The sequence below is a fragment of the Chiloscyllium plagiosum genome, chromosome 13 (assembly GCF_004010195.1).
Source record: "Chiloscyllium plagiosum isolate BGI_BamShark_2017 chromosome 13, ASM401019v2, whole genome shotgun sequence".
In the NCBI taxonomy this organism is placed as follows: Eukaryota; Metazoa; Chordata; class Chondrichthyes; order Orectolobiformes; family Hemiscylliidae; genus Chiloscyllium; species Chiloscyllium plagiosum.
In genome coordinates, this window is record NC_057722.1 from 9,852,750 (window position 1) to 9,876,975 (window position 24,226).

The 24,226-nt window shown below is 39.9% G+C and overlaps 1 protein-coding gene across 7 annotated transcripts in view; it reads left to right on the plus strand.

The window, feature by feature from the left end:
- Positions 1-346: 346 nt before the first annotated feature.
- The window catches only part of scly (selenocysteine lyase), a 41,693-nt gene continuing 17,813 nt past the window's right edge, over positions 347-24,226 (plus strand). For 2 of the 7 annotated variants that reach the window (XM_043701813.1, XM_043701815.1), the window contains exons 1-11: positions 347-490; positions 3,589-3,728; positions 4,378-4,487; positions 5,065-5,165; positions 5,841-6,027; positions 9,719-9,846; positions 11,029-11,190; positions 14,803-14,909; positions 16,285-16,321; positions 17,884-17,967; positions 20,627-20,729. In XM_043701813.1, the coding sequence (XP_043557748.1) occupies positions 3,625-3,728; positions 4,378-4,487; positions 5,065-5,165; positions 5,841-6,027; positions 9,719-9,846; positions 11,029-11,190; positions 14,803-14,909; positions 16,285-16,321; positions 17,884-17,967; positions 20,627-20,729 (1,123 nt within the window). In that variant the 5' untranslated portion in view covers positions 347-490; positions 3,589-3,624. Of the gene's footprint in view, positions 491-3,588; positions 3,729-4,377; positions 4,488-5,064; positions 5,166-5,840; positions 6,028-9,718; positions 9,847-11,028; positions 11,191-14,802; positions 14,910-16,284; positions 16,322-17,883; positions 17,968-20,626; positions 20,730-20,872; positions 20,949-23,366; positions 24,073-24,226 lie in introns of those variants that run through there. The other 5 variants (XM_043701809.1, XM_043701811.1, XM_043701810.1 and 2 more) reach the window with 5 other exon arrangements.

The following is a 24,226-nucleotide window of genomic DNA, read 5'->3' on the forward strand; positions in this document are numbered from 1 at the left end:
GATGTTGCACTAGAACAAGTCAAACCAAACTTGTGACTAGTCAGCACCTCCCAGAAATAAATCCTTTACACCTTGATGGGTGTATGATGCCAGTTAACCCATTCAGGTGCTCATTGACAATCCCATCCTCCAGTGCCCAACACACACCCCCTTTTGTCACCCACTCTCCTCTCCTCCCCCTGCCTCCCCTCTTTCTACTTCCCACTGCACCATTGGCAGTGCTTCACACCGTTGGCCCTCCTCTCCCCACCCTGCCGGCCTCTTGTAATTCCACTCCTCCGCTGCCGTTGGCGCTGTGACGGGAGGCTCTGATGGGGAGCGGGCGCCGGCAGAGCCGCGCGCGCACCCTAGCGGCTGGGAGGACGCATTTGCGGCTCGGCGGGGAGCAGGAGGGCAAAGGTTAACCGCTCTCGGTCGGTCGTTACGTTGGCAAAGAGCGGAGCGCCTTCTGGTCAGCAGGAATCTAGGGGAGTAGCTGCTTCTCCATCTGGTGAGGAGGGGGAGGGGTTAAAGTAAGAATAAAGGAAGCGGGGAGGTGGTGGGCGGTAATAGGCGGCGTGTGTCGGCCTGCATCGGGTAGGCCCGGGGGGTTGTCATGGCAGCCAGGACTAAGCCAGGCTGGGGTTCCTATCACAGCTGTATTTCCCCGCTCCCTCTCTCCACTTGAAACACACTGCAAAATAAACTGAACCTCGCTGTTAAAGCAAGCTTTAAGGTTGAAGGTTAGAGTCGAGAGTGTGGCGCTGGAAAAGCACAGCAGGTCAGGCAGCATCCGAGGGGGCGGAAAGTCTCTCGACTCCAGTCATAGAGATTAAAAGCAACACATTTTTAAGCTCTGATCCCCAGCATCTGCAGTCCTCACTTTCTTCTAGTCATAGAGATGTACAGCATGGAAACAGACCCTTCGGTCCAACCCATCCAGGCCGACCAGATATCCCAACCCAATCTATCCCACCTGCCAGCACCCGGCCCATATCCCTCCAAACTCTTCCTATTCATATACCCATCCAAATGCCTCTTAAATGTTGCAATTGTACCAGCCTCCACCACTTCCTCTGGCAGCTCATTCCATACACATACCACTCTCTGCGTGAAAAAGTTGCCCCTTAGGTCTCTTTTATATCTTTCCCCTCTCACCTGAAACCTCTAGTTCTGGACTCCCCGGCCCCAGGGAAAAGACTTTGCCTATTTGCCCGATCCATGCCCCTCATAATTTTGTAAACCTCTATAATGTCACCTCTCAGCCTTCGACGCTCCAGGGAAAACAGCCCCAGCCTATTCAGCCTCTCCCAGTTTGGTTTGATTTGTTGTCTAGTGTGACATCTGATGAAGCCTGCAGCCTCTCACCAAGACTATTCCAGTTTCAGCTCAAGAAATAACGTCAAGCTAGATTTATGGGCCAGGCAAAGGAAGATTTTGGACCCTTGAGCATAATTGTAAATAGACAATTTTCTTCTTAAGTGTGGAATTCTGATAACAAAGCAGAAGTGCACAGAATAGTCCTGGCCAAGCATCTTTTCTCAAAATATTAGTCTGTTCTTGACTGTTTTCACGTATGGATGGAGACAAAAACAAACTGCAGATGCTGGAATCCAAGGTAGACAAGTAGGAGGGCTGGAAGAACACAGCAAGCCAGGCAGCATCAGGATGTGGAGAAGTTGAAGTTTTTGATGTAATCCTTCAGGACTGGGGGTGAGGATGGAGCTGCTGTCAGGGTCTTGGCAAAGATTGCTCTAGTTTCAGTAGCTGTAGCAAGTGATTGTAGTGAAAAAACTTTTCTGCTCTTGATTTTGGAGGTTGGGGAGGGAGACAGGGAAAGAAAAGTTACCCTTCTTTCAGGGAATAAATTCTATCTCTTTCCAAGGTACAGTACATATAGTCAATTATTTTCCAACAGGCATTGACATCTGTCATGGAAACTGATTCAAAAGTACAAACACCATAATCAAACAACGATTTCAGAATCCATTTTAAGCTTATGTTACTTTTTTAAAAATGTTTTCTGTAGTTTTAATTGTGGAACAAAATGGGAAAAGGGCTGTTTTATTAAAAAAAGCAAGGATTGTAAACTGGATTGCTGCACTCTTGAAAAGCAATCTGCATGACACTCATTGTAAATGTTTTTTATTCAAGAACAGAAGGAGTTTACTACAGATGAGGTGGGTCTCTGTTTGAGGGGAGATTTGGCTAGTAACAATTAGCTCATTGGTCTGAGGACTGGTGACCTGTTGTTAGTACCAGCCAACAACAATACTTTTGGCTCGCAAGTAGATGAACAACTTGTAGATGTTTGGTCAGACTTTTGAAAAGGAAGGAACTTCTGTTTGCATTAAAAATACCTCACGCCTGAAATGTCATATTATTTCTCCTTACCAGTTGCTATAGGTTATGGCTTTTAACTGCTAAGTCAGAAGTGTAATAAGTGTGAATAGTTACTCTGAGCCTCCTGCAAGCAAAAGTACCTGGAGAAGGAAGATGAAGGAGGACCAAGTCCTGACAAGCTAAAAAGATCATCTTAGCGAATCCTATGGATAGGAACTGCCTTCTGTCTGCCTGTAACACCCATGTTTGTTTTATCTGTCTGTGTTTTATCTTTGTGTGTATAGGGTAAGTTTTATAAAGGGGTTAGAGATTTAACTCGTAGAGTTGCATATCAGCAGTTCGAGTTGAGTGCAGCAGCTGTCCTGGTCAAAACTTTTATGATCCAGCATAGTGTTAGACTGACCTTTATAAAATGCATAATTTAAACACCAAAAAGGAATCCACTTGGTTCACATGATGTTTCAATTTATCAGATAGTAGGTCATCCAAAAGCCTGTATCCAACATGGCCTTGGCCTTTAAGGTACTGGGTTTGGATGTCTGATGTATAGTAGCAAGCATTCACCTTCCATTTAATCTCTCATTTTATCACTCACTTTATTTAAGCAGCTCAAATAGTTGAGTGTAGTGAAGAAACGCAGTGACCAGGTCACAATAACTGATCTTAGCTTGCACTTATCAGGAGTTTTTGTGGCATGTTTTGAATCTTTATAAAGGAGTTTGTTGCATTCAAGTTATGTGATCTGCTATTCTCTGGCTTGACCATGAACTCGTTTTATTTTTGAGACAAGGTTGGGGTTACACAGTATTTAATAATGTTAATTGCTGAGAGTTGGCGAGGAATTTAGAGTATACAAAAGGTCATTAAACCCAACCAGTCTTCTTGGTGGTTAAATTCCAGAAAGCATCCTTCTGTCTAACTGTTTTAACATATCCTTCTGTTCTTTTCTCTCTCAAAAATGTATTTTATTCATAAAAAGTCTCTTTGTATATATACATTGTCACAAATGCAGCCTGCCTCTCCCTATCTCAGTTCTTTTCTCTCATAAGCTGAGCCATTTCCTTGGATTTTGTTTTTACAGGCAGCTAACATTTTCTGATTAAAGACAGTTAAGGTAAATGACCACTTGGTGTGATACTGCTCTTTTATAAAAGTTCATAAAGTTGTAACTCCATCTCTCGTACAAAGCCCTCACCATCACATTATCCCTTTGATGGCTGTGATACACTTAAAATGTGAATTTGGTATTTTATTTGTATTTTTAAGGTTTCTTCAAGGATTGTATCAGCTGCAAAGTAGCCAATGGAGAAGAATGCTTGCATTACTACCACTGATGGGCCTCCAGTTACTCAAAGTAATCAGAAAGCGACAGTAATAATGGGAAAAAATGACTCTTCATCCGACTGGTAAGTGAACTTACTGAGTACTGAAACAATTTTGCCTTTGTACAATAGTGATAGCAGACGACAGTGAATTGTCAGACCTGCTCCAAGAATGAAACCACAGAATACTAAACCAATAAAATATCTTAGAACAGTTACAGCACAGGAGGAGGCCAATTAGCAATTATACCTAAGATAACTCTCCATAAGACCAACTTGGCTTGTTCAACTCTTCTGTACTCCTGGAGATTTTTTTTTTCTCTTATCTGATCAAATTTTCTTTGGAGGCTACAGTTGAACGCACCTACCTTCAGACAGTGCATTCTTAATTAGTTGCTACATAGTGTTTCCTCATGTCACCTCTGTTCTTTTGCTGACGGATGTCTCATCCTTCAATATGTTTTAATGTAGTGATTCAATTTATTCACATTTGATCCTTATGGAAAGGGGAGCCTCATCAATCTAAATAAATTTGAATTCAGCTTTTAGAAGGAAAGGTGGCTGCCAAGAACATTGCTCCAAAAGCTTTACCATAATTTTCCTTTCACAGTGGCATGTCTTGTATGTGATGCAGACCTTAATTTTAGGTACCCACTGAAAATTAAGGCCAGTACATTTTTAGGAAGGGGAAATATACAAATAAAGTTAAAATAATACTTTGCATTTGAAACAGCATTTACATGGATTACAATGCCACAACGCCTGTGGACGCTGAGGTTATTCAAACTGTTCTTGAAGCCATGCAGGAAGCATGGGGAAACCCTAGCAGTTCTTATACTCCAGGTATGTGATGAGTAGACTCATAGGTGTGTGACTTCCAACAGCTCCTCTCTCTACTTACCGTGTCACCACAGAAATTCGGCATCTTAACTTTTTATTGTAGGTAGAGATCTCTGTGCATGCATGGGTACTTACACAAGATCTTGCTCAATTGAATTCCTGAATAGAAGTAACATTATGTTCCCTGGTTGGATCTCATACTGCAGCTGCTGACCTCAAACTGGTAGTAGTTGTTCAAATGCAGCTGTAAAGCAGAATTTGCTGACAATAATCTCATGACCTGGCATTTTTGTTGAAAGACCCCATAGCTGGGATTAGCTGCTCTTCTTGTAAGCCTTTCTACACTGGCAGAATGTAATACTGAGCAGAGAGACAGTATACTGTTGAATGTGAATTATGAGAGCTATTTCCAATGTAGAGAGGACTCTTGCTTTCCTTAATTTTTCATTAAATGCAAATTCCTCCTTTTTATTACTCTCTTGCCAGTGTTAAAAGTGGAAATGCTTGTATAGAATTGTTCTATAGCAAATAATGACAAATGCTGCCTTCTGTATTCTTTGTGTAACTAATTTATGATTAGGTAAGAAAGCCAAGGAGTTGATAGATTGGTCAAGACAGAGTGTGGCTCAGATGGTTGGAGGTCGACCAGAAGATATCATTTTCACCTCTGGTGGAACTGAGGTAAGAAGAATCCAAAATAAATCTGATTTTAAGTCCCTGTTGTGGTTACTGCCTTTATTATATGCTCACATGTAAGACAACCCCACCCCTAATTCCACCCAACTCTCTACCATCCCACTTCCATCCCTCTCACCACTCCATAATCAATAGCCATTATACAAGGCAAGAACCAACATTGTAAATTTGCATAACATTCAGCTCTGGGTGTATTAATGTTTTCCTTGGGTGACTGATAACTTGTACCAAATTACAAACTGTTCCTTGTAATAGTGCACTTCAAGAATTGGGCTATCATTCATTTCATTCAGCGTGGAGGGTACTTCTAGCTAGGGGAGAGAGAAAATTGTGGAGACTTTCAAATACAACTGTTTAGTTGAACAGTTTAGAAGTAGATTTCTTATATATCTCATCCACACAGTACCTGCCTCAATAAACCATAATCTGACTGATCCAAGACTTAATCACCTCTGATGTGTGATAAAAGATAGTTTGTTTCAATGCACCTGTTGGTGCAGGTTACGTGGCACTGAACGCAAAAGAAACACAGCACTGACACTGAATCCGAAATTCCCTTGTTCCGTATGTCACCCTTCCCCACATAATTTCCTGGAGTTTTATATTGCTAGCTTTGCACAAAGGCAGAATGTATGAGTATCAGCTAATATTGTTTTCCAGGCTAACAATCTAGTCTTTCATACGGCAATCAAGTATTATTGGGACCACCAGCGGCAACAGACACACAATTCTGGAAGTATGGATACTGATCCAATGGCTAGGCCATTACCTCACATCATTACATCAAACATTGAGCATGATTCAGTGCAACTTGTGGTGGACAATCTGATCAAGGAGGAGAAAGCAGGTGAGATGTTATTGTTCTGCCTTATGCCAAATTGTATAAAACTTAACTATAAAGATACACATGTAAAGTTCTGCTATTGTATTATAAATATGCATATCTTTAGTGTCTTGGCAATGAATTTACAGTAGATTGTCATCTGAGGTGAACAGGTGAAATTTTGTTTGTGGAGGGTAGGAACAGATTATCAGTGTCCCTACTTTAAAAGAACACTGATGGTTGATCATCTATATTCTATACTCCCAGTCACTAGAGGAGCTAGCTGTGACCTTGACATCCTCTTCCAAAAATATTTCTTTTGCGCTTGGTGCCATACAACCTGCACCAATAGATGCATTGAAAACAACTATCTTCTATCACACATAGAGGTGGTTAATTCTTGGACCAGTCTTACTTGCCTGCCTCTGAGTTAGATTATTGGGTCATTTTGAACAAGCCCAGAGCTGAGAACTCAGTATCCTGTTCCTGTTTTTTCCTCCTACCCTTTGACCCCATTAGCCTAAAGACTGTATCTAACTCTTTGAAAATATTCAATGTTTTGGCCTCAACTGCTTTTGCATTAAATAATTCCACAGGTTCATCACTATTAGCATGAAAAATATTCTCCTCATCTTAGTCCTAAAAGGCTTACCATGTACCCTTAAACAATGACCGCTGGTTCTGGACTCCCTGATCATTAGAACATTCTTTCTGCATTTATCCTGTCTAGCCCTATTAAAATTTTACAGATGTTTGTGAGATTTCCCCTCATTTTTCCAAGATCCTGTGATGATAGTCCTAACCAATCCAGTCTCTCTTCGTATATCAGTCCTGTTATCCCAGAAATCAGTTTGCTAAATGTACAACTCACTCCCTCCAATAGCCAGTCCTTCCTCCTTCCAATAAGAAGACCAAAGGCTTGCACACTATTGCAAGTAAAGCCCTTACAACTGCAGCAAGACATCCCTGTTTCTGTGCTCGAATTCTATCTGTGAAGGCCAAAGTACCATTTGCTGCCTTCACTGCCTGCTGCACCTTCATGCCAACATTTTGCAATGGGTGTACAAGGATAGTCAAGAGTCTTGTTTCACCTCCCCCTTTCCCAATCTATTGCCATTGAAACATCAATCACCCTTTCTGTTTTTGCTACCAAAATGGAAAACCTCGCATTTATCCAAATTGTTTCTGGCGTGCATTTGATCACTCAACTTGTCCAAATCACATCCTCCTCACATTTCCCCTCCCCAAGCTTTGTGCAACGAAAGGAAAATAAAAACTCATCCAGTGAAATTAAGTTCGAGAAAATGTTGAAAGAAATAAAGACTTTCCTTATGAAACAGCATTTGGGGTTTTGAGGCAGAGATCATACACCTTTTTAAAGGAGAACATTTGAAGAAGAGGAGGGTTTCGGAAACAGCAGGGTCAGAAGTCAGACAACACCAGGTTATAGTCCAACAGGTTTATTTGAAATCATATGCTTTTGGAACGTTGCCTCTTTGTCAGATGAAGTGAGAGAGAAGCACACAAGTACAGAATTTATAGGCAGAGAGATCAAAAGATCATATATGTGGTGTGAGTGGAGTGTCCACAGGTCGAATAACAGGTCTCTGCAAGTGGTCAAGAATGTCAGATAGAGTGAGTAAAGTGTCAACAGCTGAATAACAAGCGAAGGAATGGCCTATAATCTAATTAAATGGGGCAGAGATAATTACAAAAATTAAAAATAAAAGGTGGTGCTGGGGACAAATCAAATGACTGGAATAATGTAATATCTTTGAGTCGTGTGCCAAGGGTCCAACTAAAGTAATAAGTGATCCAAAACTGTACAAATTAATAAGGTAGAGAGGTTACAACAATTTTTCAAGGTGATGGTGTCAAAACAAGACAGTTAGGAAGATTTTACAAATACAGAGCAGTGTGATAGTTCAACATGAACCCAAGATCATGGCTGAGGCTGTCTTCGTGGGTATAGAAGGTAGGGATGATCATATGATCTCTCTATCTTAATTTAGTTTGTACAGTTTTGGATTACTTGTCACTTTGGTTCGATTCCTGACATGCAACTCATACCTATTATGTTATTCCAGTCATTTGGTTTGCTCCAGCGCCACCTTATTTCTAATTTTTTGTAATTATCTCTCCGCTTCATTTAATCATATTACAGATTATCCCTTCACTTGTTATTCAGCTGTTGATACTTCACTCACTCTATCTGACACTGTTGACCATTTGCAGAGATCTATTATTCGGCCTCCAATTAGATTAGATTACCTACAGTATGGAAACAGGCCCTTGGACCCAACAAGTCCACACCAACCCGCCAAAGAGTAACCCACCCAGACCCATTTCCCTGCCCTATATACACCCCTGACTAATGCGCCTAATTTAGCAAGGCCAGTTCACCTAACCTGCACATCTTTGGACTGTGGGAGGAAACCGGAGCACCCGAAGGAAGCCCACGCAGACACAGGGAGAATGTGCACACTCCACACTGACAGTTGCCTGAGGAGTGAATCGAACCCAGGCCCATGGCGCTGTGAGGTAGCAATGCTAACCACTGAACCACCGTGCCGTCAACACTCCACTCATAACATTCGTATGATCTTTTGATCTCCCAGCCTATAAGTTCTGTGCCTGAGTGCTTTTCTCTCACTTGACCTGGTGAAGCGGCAATGCTGAAAAGGTTTATGATTTCAAATAAATCTGTTGGAATATAACCTGGTGTCATCTGACTTTTGACCTTGTCCATCCCAGTCCAACATTGACACCTCACATCAGGGAAATAGCAGGACACAGATTATTGGATTCTTCTGTCAAAAAGCCGCATGAAAACGTATGTGAATATCTCGCTGTACTTTGCAGGACAGAGATCCCTTAACATATTTCCATCAGCGGGAAGAGCATGTGAAATTTTTTTCATTGTATTTCAAACCTTTGAATTCAAATCAGAAACCCGTATTTCAACTATAATTGCTGTTAACTGAATCCCACTTGACTTTTGCAATATTGCTCTGGTTGAATTTTTTTTAGCATTAATAGTGGATCTCCTGTGGAACTGTTTGTGATAAATTGAATATTGCGCTGGAATGTTAGACATTACAAAGCACAATATGGTTTTGCTGCTCAGATTGAGCTGCATTTTAAGTGTTTTTCTCCTCAAGGCCATAGCGATGCTTTCTGATGTCATTAGAAGCCTCTTCTGCTGAAATTTCAGTTCTTTTTGAGTTTTTTTAGCTGCTTCTACATCTGCAGACCCTTCATGAAGATGACCAGCTCAAGGGCATGACTGGCTTTTTAAATTTCTTTTAAGTTGGTTGAGTTATGTTTTGTTCTATGAATGTTATGTAAAACAACCAGAGGACTTGCTGTTACACAGATAGATATGTGACAGTTCCTAACCTGGCTGGTGTTTGCCTTTTTACTGGCTAAGATTGGATTAAACAGTTCCAGTATGTGTGGAGCTCAGAGTGTAGGGGTATTTTGGGAGTTATATGAACTTTGTTAGGAATTGGAACATTGCTTGGGAGTACTTGGCCAGTACAAGAAAATACACCTCAGCCAGAGAAAGGGCAGCTGCTAAAAATTGGTGAAAAACTCCTTAGCTGGTTGCAAATTGAATGGTTTTGAACTTTATGATAAACGTTGATAAATGTTTTAAAGCATTAACATTTAAGGAGCATTTAACTGAAGGGATCATTGTTTTTCTCCATTTCAGAAGCTACGTTTTTACCTGTTTCCAAGGTAACTGGATGCGTTGAAGTGGGTGATGTAATAGCTGCTGTCAGGCCAACCACCTGCCTTGTTTCTCTTATGCTTGCTAACAATGAGACAGGCATTCTGATGGTAATCATGCATTTATTTTACTCTCATGAAGTGAATGTCAAGGCTACAATTCCTTGCGTGTATCTCTCTCAGAATGTAGTATTGGCCCTTATTTTTTACACAACTGTGGCTTGTTCGGCCATGACAGAGAACAATTGAAAGTCAATTACTCTAGAGTGGACCTGAATGCTCATGAAGGCCAGGCTAAGTAAGAATCATGGATTTAATTCTCTTAGGACATTAGTGAACCAGTTGGGTTGATGACAATCTGGCAGTTCTGTGCTGACTTTAGTGGTTACCTTTTTTATAATATTATTTTCAGATTTAGTTTTTAAAATGACCTCAAAGTCTCATCTGTTATAGTGGGGTTTGCATTCGCTTTTTTTTCTTGATTTCAAGTCCAGGAACACAATCTGGATTACAGAAATATTACAGTTAAAAATGGCCATTTTCATTTTCTTTCCCATCTTAACTCTGTTCCTCTCTTAGAAATTTGAGAGAATTTGAAACTAGTATTTACTGAGTTATTTAGCTTCATACCACTGGAACCTTTTGGGTCACCATATGAAGTTTAAATCTTGATTCTTTGACATCCAAGATACAAGCATTTGGATTTATCCACCAGTCAACCAACTTTGCTAGATAAACTATTGAGTTAAAAACGTAAGTGCAAATTTGAGTTAATGCCACATTAAAAGCAAAATACTGGAAATCTGAAATAAAAACAAAAGGTGCTGGAGATACTCGAAGTCTGGCAGCATTTGTGGAGAGAGAAGCAGGGTGAATGTTTCAAATTCAATGGTTCTTCTTCAAAACTTAGACTCTTATGGAGTGGAGTGATAATAGACTTGAAATGTTGACTCTTTCTTTCTTCACAGATGCTGTCAGACCTGCTGAGTTTCTACAATACTTTGTATTTATTTGGCCACATTGTCTGGTTGTGCTAGCTGCCTTTTGCTAGTGGCCATATATTAGATGCTCTATTCAATAGTCTCAGTTGAACAGAGAATTGATATAATTCCCATTTTCATATTTAAATAGCATTGTATTTACTGTACGGTGCAGTAGCATATTCCTGATGAAGTTATTGAATGAAATGATTTAAGTGACTGCCTCAGTTCTATTTCCCAATTATATATATTTTGCATTGCATCCTGACTACAAACACTTTAACAAATTTCAATTGAATTTGCTTGATTACAGCCCATTGCAAAGGTTTGTCAACGAGTGAAATCTTTAAATCAACAAAGAGGCCCAGAAATACCCCAAATTTTGCTGCACACAGATGCAGCTCAGGCAGTTGGCAAGCTGCAGCTCGATGTGCTGGATCTTGGTGTGGATTATCTCACAATCGTAGGACACAAGGTAAAGTATGTGTATGAGCCCAATTGTACATGCTAGGCTGGTGAACTAGACTTGTTGAGAAGGAGAATTATTTTCTCTGAGGATTACTTGACTTTGGAACACACTGCTTCAGAGGGTGTTGGAGGTGGAATCATTGAATTTGTTTTTAAGTCAGAGGAAGATGGATCCTTGTTATTGACAATAGATAGGAATGTGGAATTTGGAACAAACTGATAAACATGACCTTATTGAATGGAGGCTCAGACCTGAAGGACCGAATGGCATGCTTTTACTTCTAATTTGTATTGTTTAAAACAGACCTACCATGAGGAAAGAAAAAGAATCAGAAGCACCATCTGGCACCAGTCCAGATCACAAGATGTCAATGAGTTGTTTTCCTCCTAATTTCTTTTGGTTCCTTCTGATTCTTTAATGATGCAAGGTTCTGGATGTACCGATTCTCAGTGTTTCATTTACTGGTTGAAGATTTGCCCCTTCCAGAGTCTCTAAAGGTAGTTTTTTTTCCCCCTTTTCTCCTTTCAAGAAGGAAATTTGCAGAGAAAGTAGTTTACAGGGAAATAGTGAGTGAAAGCAGCCCCCATGAGATTTTCTATTGCTTCTCCAAAGAGGAAGGACAGGAAGAAATTTGGGTGCTTTCGTTTTGCAAGCTAAAAGCTTCTGTTTTATTAACCCCACATAGTGATGGTCGACTGTCCATGTGCCAATTACAAGGTTGTTGGCAGGCAGTTGTCTCCTAGTTCAGCAACTCACTGGCTGTCACTTTGCAGGACAAGGCAGTATTACATCTTCAGGCTGAATACTCATGGGATGGCCAATTACCTTCCCTGAGGGGTGTTAATGAACCAGATGGGTCTTAATAATAATCAACACAGGATACATGGTCACCATCAGGGCATTTTGTTTCAGAATTTTATTGAATTTAAATTTCACTATCTGCCCTGGTAGGATTTGAATCCATATCACCAGAATATTAATGTGATAATCTGGATTACTAGTCCAGTGACATTACCAGTGTCTTATTTTAAACACCTTCATTAACTCAATTTCAACCCGTATAAATTCAAAGAGAATACAGAAAAATCTAATTTACTCTGTACTGCCTCCAAGGCCAACATCATTCCTGAGGTCTGCTGTTCAACAAGGAATAGACTCTGACCTAGGATGTGTGTACAAGTGAGGTTCCTCAATTTGCATCCTAATCTCTTGGTGAAGAAGACCAACATATTGTTATACTTCGTACCTATCAAATAGCTGATTGATCACCAATTCCACTTGCTTCTTCGCAACTCTTAATGTCTCCATTAATATGATAAAATGCATTTTACCCTGATGAACATGTTGGGTTCCATTCAGCAAATGCCCAACATGAACTTGCTTCATATACACAGTCACTGTGGTTTTCAGTAATCAGATTATTCCCCTATAATCTTACAGTCCTTTTTTATAACTTGTAGACCTTCAATGCATATAATGCCCCAGTGATAGAGTGTACATTGTTGAGTAGGTACTGGAACTGTGTAAAAGAAGTCGATGGTGAATCTCTGCATTTAACACGCAAAGTTAGAGATCACAAATTTATTGGAATTTGCAATGAAAACGAAATATAATCACCATGACAATGAAGAACCTGTACTGCCAGGTTTCAGAATGTTTGTTTGGCTGGGAATTAAGTTATTTATGTTTAAGACCATGAGATGTAAGAGAAGAGGTGAGCCATTTAGTTCATTAAGTCTACTTCACCATTCAATGAGGTCATGGCAGATTTGATAATCCTCAACTCCATTTTCCTACCTTTTTACTATTGCCTTTGATTCCTTTACTGATTAAAAATCTGTAAATATTCCTAACGCCCCAGCCTTAACAGCCCTCTGCAGTAAAGAATTCCACAGATTCACTGCCTTCTGACAGAAGAAATTTATCTTTATTCTTCATCTCCATCTTAAATGTCTGACTCCTTTGTTATGTGATTATGCCCGCTGGACCTTGACTGGCCAACATGGGGAAGCAATCTCTCCATATCTACTCTGTCAAGTCCTCTAAGAGTCTTGTATGCTTAAATAACTCGATTCTTCTAAATTCCACTGAATTCCAAAGAAGTTCTGGGATTTCCACATCAAAGAACAGAAACCAGCAAATCCCATTCCAAGATGAAAGATTTAATCTAAAATTGTTTAATGTATCACATCTCCATGACACTGGACTCCTTTGGCTATAAATTCTGTGAGCATGATCTTATTCTCCACACCACCTGATGAAGGAGTGGCGCTCCGAAAGCTAGTGCTTCCAAATAAACCAATTGGACTATAACATGGTGTTGTTGTGATTTTTAACTTCTATTATTTCGCCAAATCTTTATCCATGCTGATAGACTACCTCCAATACCATGGTGATATCTTAAGTAGCCCAATGCATGATACTTTAATCAAATGCCTTCTGAAAATCCAAACATTTTAAATTCACTCTTGCCCCTTTATCTATCCGAAAGTTCTAGTAAATTTTGTAAGGCATGATTACTTCTACATGAAGCCATGCTGGTTCTGCTGGATCATATTATTTAATTCTTAATACTTTGCTCTTGCATCCTTTATTGTAAGCTTAAACATTTTCCAAATATCAAGCTAACTGGCCAAAAGTTTCCTGTTTTTTTTTCTTCCCTTTTTAAATAAGGATGTTGTATTGACATTTTTCCAATCCTCTGGGACTTTTCCAGAATCTGTGGATTCCTGCAAGATTGCTACCAGTGCACCCACTACCTCTGTAACTACTTCCTTTAATATCCTAGTGTGCATCCATCAGATCCAAGGGAATTATCAATCTATAGCTCCATTGGTTTCTCTAGCACTTTGCTTTCTATGATTTTTGTAATGATTTGCTGTCCTTTTGCCCTTGAATATTTTGTAATTTTGAGATGCTGCTAGTGTCTTATACCGTGAAGATTCTGAAAAGTATTTATTAAATTCCTCTGCCTGATTCCTAGTTACTATTTCCTCAGCTGCATGGGCCAATGTTAACTTTGGCTTCTGTCTTCCTTTGTGCTTAAAGAAGTAAGATAGAATTACTTACACTTGCATTTATCATAGAATCCCTACAGTGTGGAAATGGGCCATTTGGCCCAACAAGACCAACACAAAACCTCCAAAGAGTATTCTACCCAGACCCATTCCCCTACCCTATTACTTTACATGTCCCCTGACTAATATACCTAACCTACACATCAGGGGGGCACAGTGGCTCAGTGGTTAGCACTGCTGCCTCACAATATGAGGGACCTGGGTTCGATTCCAACCTCGGGCAACTGTCTGTGTGGAGTTTGCACATTCTCCCCGTATCTGCATGGGTTTCCTCCGAATGCTCCAGTTTCCTCCTGCAATCCGAAGATGTGCAGGTTAGGTGAATTGGCCATGCTAAATTGCCCATAGTGTTCAGGGATGTGTAGGCCAGGTGCATTAGTCAGGGGTAAATGTACTGCAATAGGTTCGGGAAATGGGTCTGGGTGGATTACTCTTCGGAGTGTCGGTGTGGACTTGCTGGGCTGAAGGGTCTGTTTCCATACTGTAGGGATTCTGTAAATTCTATAAGCTTTAGCTATCTGTGTTTGTCTCACCCATGTAGTTCTACGGCCCACGGATTGGAGCCCTGTATGTATCAGGACCAGGCAAGAACTCGCCTTTATACCCGATGTTCTTTGGTGGTGGCCAAGAAAGGAAATTCAGGCCAGGGTACGTTCTGTGGAAAAGCACAGAAGAATTAATTCCTCTTTTGACCCTAGATTATTCTTGAGCAATGTATGGAGCTGATTCACAACTGAGTTTAACAATGAATTGCAGATAGAATTGAATACATAGCTTCAATCTCAAACTTCTTGGAGTTAAGGAGTGAAGTAATATTTACTACCTTTTAATCTGCCTAGTTTATTCCTGAATCTATAGAATTTTAGAACATAATCACCAATGTATCACTATCTTTGCAGCCATGTCCTTCAGCACTCTGGGATGTAGAATATCAGGTCCAGGAAATTTATCTACTTTCAACCCATTAATTTCTCCAGTACACCTTCTTACTAATATTAATTTCCTTCAACTCCTCATTCTCCCTAGCCATTTATATATAATCTGGGAGTTTACTTCTATCTTCCTCACTTAACACAGAGACAAAGTAATAATTTAGCCTTTCTGCCATTTCTCTATCCCAGAATATAAATTCTGCTGATTCTGACTTCAATGGACCCATGTTTGTTTTAGTCAAAAGTTTCCTTTTCACACATCTGTACAAGCTTTTACATTTTTTTTTGATTTTTGCATTATTTCATTCAGATGCTATTCTCTGTTTTCTTATCAAGTTCTTAGTTCTTTTCTAAGTGTCTTCTAAGAACCTGCCAGTCTTCAGATTTAAAGCTATTTCTGGCATCTTTTGATTTTATTCAACAGTAAACTTCCTTTGTTAGCCACAGTTGACTGACTTTGTTTTGAATTTACTACCACGTTTTCATGCAAAGACTTTAAAAAATTACTTTTAACGCACCTCCCCCCCCTCCCCAGCTTTGATGTTTCCTTCCATCCTCCACGAAGCACCTAGTGTTCTTCCCCTCTTCCATAAAGCATGTGGGATTTTTAATCATAATTTCTGCTCCAAAGAGATTTCACAACTCTTTTGATGACCCTCAATGATCATGAAGCAGCAATATTTGGTTTCACCTACTGCAGTATATCCATCCTCTTACCCTTTTCCTTGATCTGGCATTTTGCAACTCAAGGCCTGAGATTTTTTTAAATCTAGTTCTCCCATTGGTCAGTTCACTGCCATGATGTTGCCTAAAATCTCTGCAGTCACTTTGACAATCCAGCTATTTAATGACCCTATGAGGCAGGTTGATATGACCATAATGACAGATTTGGTTCTAAGTCAAAAGATGAGGTCTGATTCAGTTTTGGTCTTTTATTTCACCCAAAAATTGAAATTTAAAATTTCCCTCACTGCCTTGGTAGGACTTGAGAATAACTTGACTGATTTGAATAGACTACATATGTTTTAGTGAGTACATAAATTGTAAATCCAGTAATTAACTTTGCTGTTTGTATTGCAATCTCTTCCCAGAACAGAAAACACACCAATGATCGCAGGACTTGGGAAGGTAAATATTTTGCCCATACTATGTGATCATAGGACAGCCACTATTTTAGCTCAGCAGAAGCCGTCCTCTTCTACAGGTGCTATTCTGTAGGCTGAATCATGCTTATATGAAGATGAGCTGAACCCTCTCAGTCATTGTAAAGGTGCCAGAAATGATCTTCTCTGGTGTTATGTGTCTGTATTCACCTCCTATAGAGATACACCCAGTTTCTTGTTTTCCATTCTAATTGGAATCATATATTTGAACCACTGACCCTAGAGTACAACTAAAGGCTTTCATCTCTAATACCAATGTGGTAAACTTCATCTACACCCAGTGCAAGACTTTGATTGGCTTCTTAAATGTGATGCTTAGAATTATGTTCAATAATGTAGCTGGAAGCAAACCAATGCATTACGAAGATTTAGCACCACTTCCTTCCTTTCATACTCTGACCCTGTTGATTAAGCTAAGTATCCCATATTGCTTTAACAGTCTTTTCAAACTTATACCACTTTCAAAGACCTACATTCATGCAGCCCCTTTAAAACTATAATTTGATTTTTATTACCTCATTAAAATATAGCACTCTCTGTTCAGTGCATTGAATTCAAGCTGTCTTACATCTGTCCATTTCACCCGTTTGTGTACACCTGTCTGAGTTCTGCCTTCCTCATTGTTCCTATGCTTCCAAGTTTAGCAACTTCTGCAACTTAGAAATTGTGCCCTGTACATCCAATGTTATTGTGATACAATCAAAAACATGATGTAGAGTGCTCGTGTTGGACTGGGGTGGACAAAGTTAAAAATCACACAACACCAGATTATAGTCCATCAAGTTTATTTGGAAGCACTAGCTTTCGGAGCGACGGTCTCCATCATGTGGTTGTAGTTGAGAAGGAGAGTCCTTCACGGTGACCTCAGTCAGTATGGGCATTGAACCAGTACTGTTGGCATCAGTCTGTGTCCAGCCAACTGAGCTAAACCAACCCCAAAATAAACTTTTAAGTGTAGGAGTCATTTGAAAACCACCTGATGAAGTAGCGGCACTCTGAAAGCTAGTGCTTCCAAATAAACCTGTTGAACTATAATCTGGTGTGTGGGGTTTTTAACTTAATCAAGAACAGTACCTAAGATTGGTACCAGCAAAATCTTAGGGGATACCCTAAGTCTGAAAAATAACTTCACTAATACTATTGACATATCACCTCTTCACCAATTTTGTGTACACTTACGCATTATCTCTCTATTATGACAGCCTTCAATTTTGCTCCTCCTGGGGGTTTTTGGGTGGTAGTGGGGGTTGGGATTCAAACTCCACTTCAATGTCTCTGTACATATCAACCACACATCCTACATTCCTTTTCTCCATTCTGTACATGACATAGCAAATGTCCGTCACCATTTGAATAAGTGAAACTCTGTGCAATGCATAGTGGGTAGTCCTTACTGTGCAGAGTCAATGGAAACTGATTAAATGGTAAATAATCCTTTCTCTGCTAAATAAACAACCTGGTTTAAAAAAAATAAAATAACTTATGATTGATGGACTTCAACTTCATTTTACTGATCTCTTTTGTCAGGCTGCTGAATTGGTGGTCAGGAATCTCGAAGCATATGCCAGTCACATGCAAGAAGTGAGGGATTATATGGAAGAGAAACTGTTGGTATGTGTGAACGTTTAGAAGTAACAAAATAATATTTTAAAGTAACTGTTGGTATGTGTGAACGTTTAGAAGTAACAAAATAATATTTTAAAGTAAAGTCACTATGGTCTTACCAGACCATAGGGCTGCTCTTCCAACAGAGAGATGACTTGGTAGTGGTTTAACCTGAGGGTCACTGTGCCTCAGGCAAGGAGAGTCCTTCACGGTAACGTCAGTCAGTATGCATTGAACCAATACTGTTGGCATCAGTCTATGTCTATCCAGCCAACTGAGCTAAACCAACCCCCAAAATAAACTGTACAGTGTAGGAGTCATTTGGAAAAAGATGTGGAGTATACATAACCATTTGGGAAGTATTGGATCTATATTTAACAGTATTGGAGGTTTACCTCTTCTAATCCCTGTATTGTTTATATACTAATTGATTGATTGCAGTGAATAGTTAGCAACTCCATTATTGTACCATGTGAATCGAAAAGATAGTGAAAGGTGAACTGGACTAACTTTAATGATCTTTGATCTAGCAATGTTTACGTTCATATGAACATTTGTGGTGAATGTTTTACATGCGTGTTGTATTATTGAAGACTGTGTAGTTCAATTGTTAGAATATAGCACAGGTGTCCTAATAGTTTTCTGGGTAAACTGCTGCTCAGTGAAACAATAAATTATACAGACTACTGATCCCACTTTGAATCCTGTTTTTTACTGAGCGAGTTGATCAGAATCGAGCTGCTGCAACTTTGTGAGGGTGAGGGGATAAAATATCACTGAGGTTTCTTCCCGATTATTAACCAGCGACTGCTTTGATGTGCATCAGTTGAGGATAACTAAAGGAACCTGATTTAAAAATAAGAAATATCCCATTTAAGATGGCGACAAAGCATATTTTGTTCTGAGTGTTGAGAGCTTTGGATCTCTATTCTGCAGAAAATGGTGGAAGAATAGTCATTAAATACTTGAAGGCAGAGTTTGATAGATTCTTGATTGATTAGGATTATCAGGGGTAGGCAGGATCATGATATTGAGGCCACAATCAATTTGGCCATGATCTTATTGATTGATTGAGCAGGCTCAAGAGGCTGAATAGCATACTCCTAAATCTAATACGTGCGTTGGTTTGTAAAAGCTGGGGCCATCTGGTTGAACAATATGATATCCACTGACTGGACTTGCAGACAGAAAACATCCATTTGGATAATATTCAGAGTGCTGCTATTATTCTTGGATCATTAACCCAACAAGTGTTCGTACTAATGGAAGAGAAGAGAGGAATAAAAACTCAAGGTGAATTTCTCTTTTGTGTTCGGTCATTCAATGCCATCTTCCAGAACTGAGAATGTTTGGGGAGACTTCTGTGCACTTTCAAGGGGCATGCAGAAAATATATGCAGGTACAACATGCCATTAGGAAGGCAGTAATATATTTGCTGTCATTGCAGTGTGTTTGGAATACAGGATGAAGGAAATCTTGTGATAATTTCTACAGGGTTTTGGTGAGACCACAGTTGGAGTGCTGTGCGCAGTTTTGGTTTCCCTGTTTAAGGAAGGATAAGTTTGTTTTGGAAACAGTACAACAAAGATTCATTCGATTAATTAATGGAATGAGAGACAGTTGGCCTGTGATAAGAAGCTGAGTAAATTGAACCTTAATCCACTGGGGGGTCAGACAAATGAGAGGTGATCTAATAGAAGCATACAAGATTCTGAAAGGTCTTGAAATGGTGGACATGGGGTAGTTTCCTCTGGCTGAGGAATCTAAAACACAGGGCAGAGCTCGGAGTAAGGAATTTAAACATTGAGGGCTGAGATGTAGTGTAACTTCTTCACTTATGGATTGTGAATCTCTGGAATGGCCTATCCCTGAGGTTGTTGACACTCAGCCACTGAATATGTTCAAGTTGGGACAGATCTATTTTAAATCTCTCTAGGAAAGAAAGGGATTTGAGGAGCAGGCAAAGGTCAGCCATAATCATATTGAATGTTAGAGCAAGCATGAGGGGCCACGTGGTCAACTCCAATTTCTTAGATTCTGTCATGATAGGTACTGAATATTGCAGTGTTGTAAGACTTGGATAGAAAGGCAGAGGCAGTCCATCAAATTCCAGTGCAAAGAGAACACTGGCTGTCTTTATAATTAGAGTCACACTCTCAACAGCTGAAAATGTGTTGCTGGAAAAGCGCAGCAGGTCAGGCAGCATCCAAGGAACAGGAGAATCGACGTTTCGGGCATGAGCTCTTCTTCATTCCTGAAGAAGGGCTTATGCCCGAAACGTCGATTTTCCTGCTCCTCAGATGCTGCCTGAACTGCTGTGCTTTTCCAGCACCACTCTAATCAAGAATCTGGTTCCCAGCATCTGCAGCCCTTGTTTTTACCCTGTCTTTGTAAATAAACAGGTGATCACAATGTATCACTTTTTTAAGTTGTCAGGCTGTACACATCACAGTGTGCTGCAGGTGATTGCAGGATGGGCTTAGTCCATTAGATTGTGTATCTGGATGCATAAAGTGGTTTCATCACAGGAAGTTGACCATGACATGATTAGTCTATTAAGATTGTATTGAAGAGAATTGTTGAATCTACTATTTATGTTATTGCTGTATGTTACATGATTAATGAGTAAAATTTATATCTTGATCTTTTTCTGTTCTTATTGCAGACTGTCTTTGGGAAGGATAGACTCCGTTTCAACAGCCACTTTGAGGGCTCAGAGAGATTGCCTAACACCTGCAACGTGTCTATTCTTGGACCTAACCTGCAAGGTACTGGCAGAACTGTACTCTTAGTCTCAGTAAATCAGCTATTCAATGTAATTAATAAACACCCAAAAAGCACAAGGTTGGGGAATGTTTGAGTCACTACTGTGAATGTGTTATGCCACAGTAACTATTCCATTGTGTGCCAGGTCGGACAGTGCTGCTACATTGTCAAAGGCTATTGGCTAGTGTCGGAGCTGCTTGCCATTCAGACAAAGGCAATAGGTAAGAGGTCCCCAAGTTCACTCCTGTGATTCTGGAATAGGTGACAGAATAATCTTAAATATCATTATGTCATCACCACTATCCTCAGACACCTTGCTTGTTCCTCTCTATAGTAAGATTGAATTGTAACAGAATTATTCCAATTGTATTTACAGATGTAGGTTTGCTCACTAAGCTGGAAGGTTCATGTTCAGATGTTTCATCACCATACTAGGTAACATCTTCAACCTCTGGACGAAACATTGCTGATGATTCCTGCTTTCTATTTTTATATTTGGTTTGGTGATGTTATTTCCTGTGGTGATATCATTTCCGATGATGATGCCATGTCCTGTTCTTTTTCTTAGGGGCGAGAAATGGGATCCAAGTCAATGTATTTGTTGATAGAGTTCTGGTTGGAATGCCATGCTTTTAGGAATTCTCGTGCATGTCTCTGTTTGGCTTGTCCTAGGATGTATGTGTTGTCCCAGTCGAAGTGATGTCCTTCCTTATCTCTATGTAAGGATATTGGTGAGAGAGGTTCATGTCGTTTTGTGGCTAGTTGATGTTCATGTATTCTGGTGGCTAGTTTTTTACCTGTTTGTCCAATATAGTGTTTGTTACAGTCCTTGCATGGTATTTTGTAAATGACATTAGTTTTGCTTGTTGTCTGTATAGGGTCTTTCAAGTTCATTAGCTGCTGTTTTAGTGTGTTGGTGGGTTTGTGGGCTACCATGATGCCAAGGGGTCTGAGTAGTCTGGCAGTCATTTCCGAGATGTCTTTGATGTATGGGAGAGTGGCTTGGGTTTCTGGTTGTGTTTTGTCTGCTTGTTTAGGTTTGTTGCTGAGAAATCTGTAGACTGTGTTCATTGGGTACCCATTCTTTTTGAATACACTGTATAAGCGATTTTTCTCTGCTATGCGTAGTTCCTGTGGATCATCCATCCTAGGACAAGTCAAACAGAGACACGCACGAGAATTCCTAGAAGCATGGCATTCCAACTGGAACTCTATCAACAAACATATTGATCTGGACCAGATTTACCACCCCTGAGAAAAAGAACAGGAAATGACATAACCAACCCAAAGGAACCCAAACATATAAATAGAAAGCCGGAATCATTAGCTATGCTTTGTCCGGAGGCTCACGGAAGACGTTACCTAGTATGGTGATGAAATGTCTGAACTTGAACCTTCCAGCTCAACAAGCAAACCTACATCCAGAACCTCAACTTGAGCTAGAAATCTTCTCAATACTCGTTAATTGTATTTACACTTAAGATTAGGATTTCGACTATTTTCTGAATGTAAATGGTATCCATTTTTAAAAACTGGGAGGGATCATAGTTCTGATTCAATAATATCTTCCTTGCCATTTCGCATTTAATCACCTCATTGCTTGATTTAAAATAAATAGTAATGGGGAATAGTTTAAAAAATGGAAAGTTACGGTTTAGTTAAAGACCGTTTTGTATTTTCAGCACTATGACTTATTGTCATTTTAATTATAAGCATATAATGTCAGATTTCAGCCACATAACTGTTGCCCACTGTCCCTTCCACACTGCTGAAGGATGTTGATGTTCTCCCTAAGTTCCCTCCCTGATGTGTCATGTTGGAGACTGAAAGTGTGCAGCTGATCAGTGCATGTCGCAGTAAAGACTGCTATTTTTAAATCTGTGGGCAGAATCTTCCCAGCCCTGAATGACATAGGGAATGGCACGAAAATTGGGAGAATCATATGAAGTAGCCAATGGGAAGCTTCCCAGAGTTGAGAGCAGAAAATCCCATTTTCATACCAACTTTGAGTGGAGAGACAAGATTTTCAATAGTAATCGGAGAGAAGCAATTTCCCACATGAAAGTCAGAGCAGTGAGCTCGTGACTCCAGCTTACTACTTACTCCTGCAGGCCTCCATCAACCACCTACATCTCAGAGTACACTCCATGTACAGCCACTGCACAACCTGCCAAACCCAAGTCAAGAATGAAATACAGAATCAGAACTGGATGTCCCCTCAGGATAGTAGAATCTGGGCAGAGAAACCTTGCAGAGAAGTGGATAGATTTAGCTGGGGTAGATGGGACCGGAGTTGGTCATTTATTTTTCATCGTTGTAGAAACCTGATCATCCAAAAATTGAATTGATGGCAAGTCTGGAGAAAGCAAAATGAATTTCCTCCAGAGAAATGAAAATAGCTGTCAGACAAGCATGTACCTTGTTGGTGAAACCCCTTCAATGGGCACCTGAATTAATATCTGGTTAGGAATTGGATTAAAGGTTTCAAGCAAACATACAGGTAGAGGGAATTAATTACTCCCTTCATGCTTGTCTAACAGCTATTTTCATTTCTCTGGAGTAAATTCATTTGGTGGGCTGAATGCATTTATTTTCTTTCTCCCTCTCACATCCTGTAACCATCAATCTTGCTTTTCTAGGCCTTCCCATGTTTTGCTAAACAGTGGCATTCCCTATGAGGTGGCAGAGAACGCACTTCGCTTGAGTGTGGGACGTGCAACATCAAAGGAGGATGTAGATGCCATCATAGAAGATCTGAAACAAGCTGTTAGTGAAATTGAAATGTGTGCTGCACAATCTGGGAAGTAGCACACAGCAATGAACTTAATACTGCCAACAGAAATCCAGAGATAGAAAATGGTAGTAATGAGCGATGCCTCTGATTTCTGCTAGGTTGGGATAATGTTTTCAAAGCAGTTGGAGATGATATTTCTATGATCCTCTGCGTTGGTATAAAAACTTATTCCTCGAAACCTACCTCACCGACAAAACTGGTTGTACTTCTGGGTTGAAGTAATGGCCATTGTGTATTTATTTAAAGAGGCAGATAAAATTAAACCTGTTTCGACAAAGGCATTGATAGGCAAAATTTAAATTAGTTATTTTTTTAATTTGCCAAGGGACTGACTATTGTGCAGCAAGTAAATGGTACTCTGCATTTCGTGTTAGTCATTTTTAATTAACTAACGCCGGGTTACTCCAAATGCTGGATTATACACTTAATATAAATATGTATTTTTCATGATAAACTCATTCAGATGAAAGCAATAAAACATATATCACTGAGAAATATTTTCTCATAATTTTGGACTGAATATAGCAACAGCCTTTTTCAAGGGACATCTGAACTTATTTTTCTACTGCCTCCCTGTACCAATTAAGACTCTCCAGTTATTTCTAGTCACAGACTCTTTATCCACTAGTTCTGATGAGTGGTAAATTGCAGTGGTTTCCGTTCAAGTGGCTTAGCAGGTACTGTGTTCTGTAGCATCTGACTCCT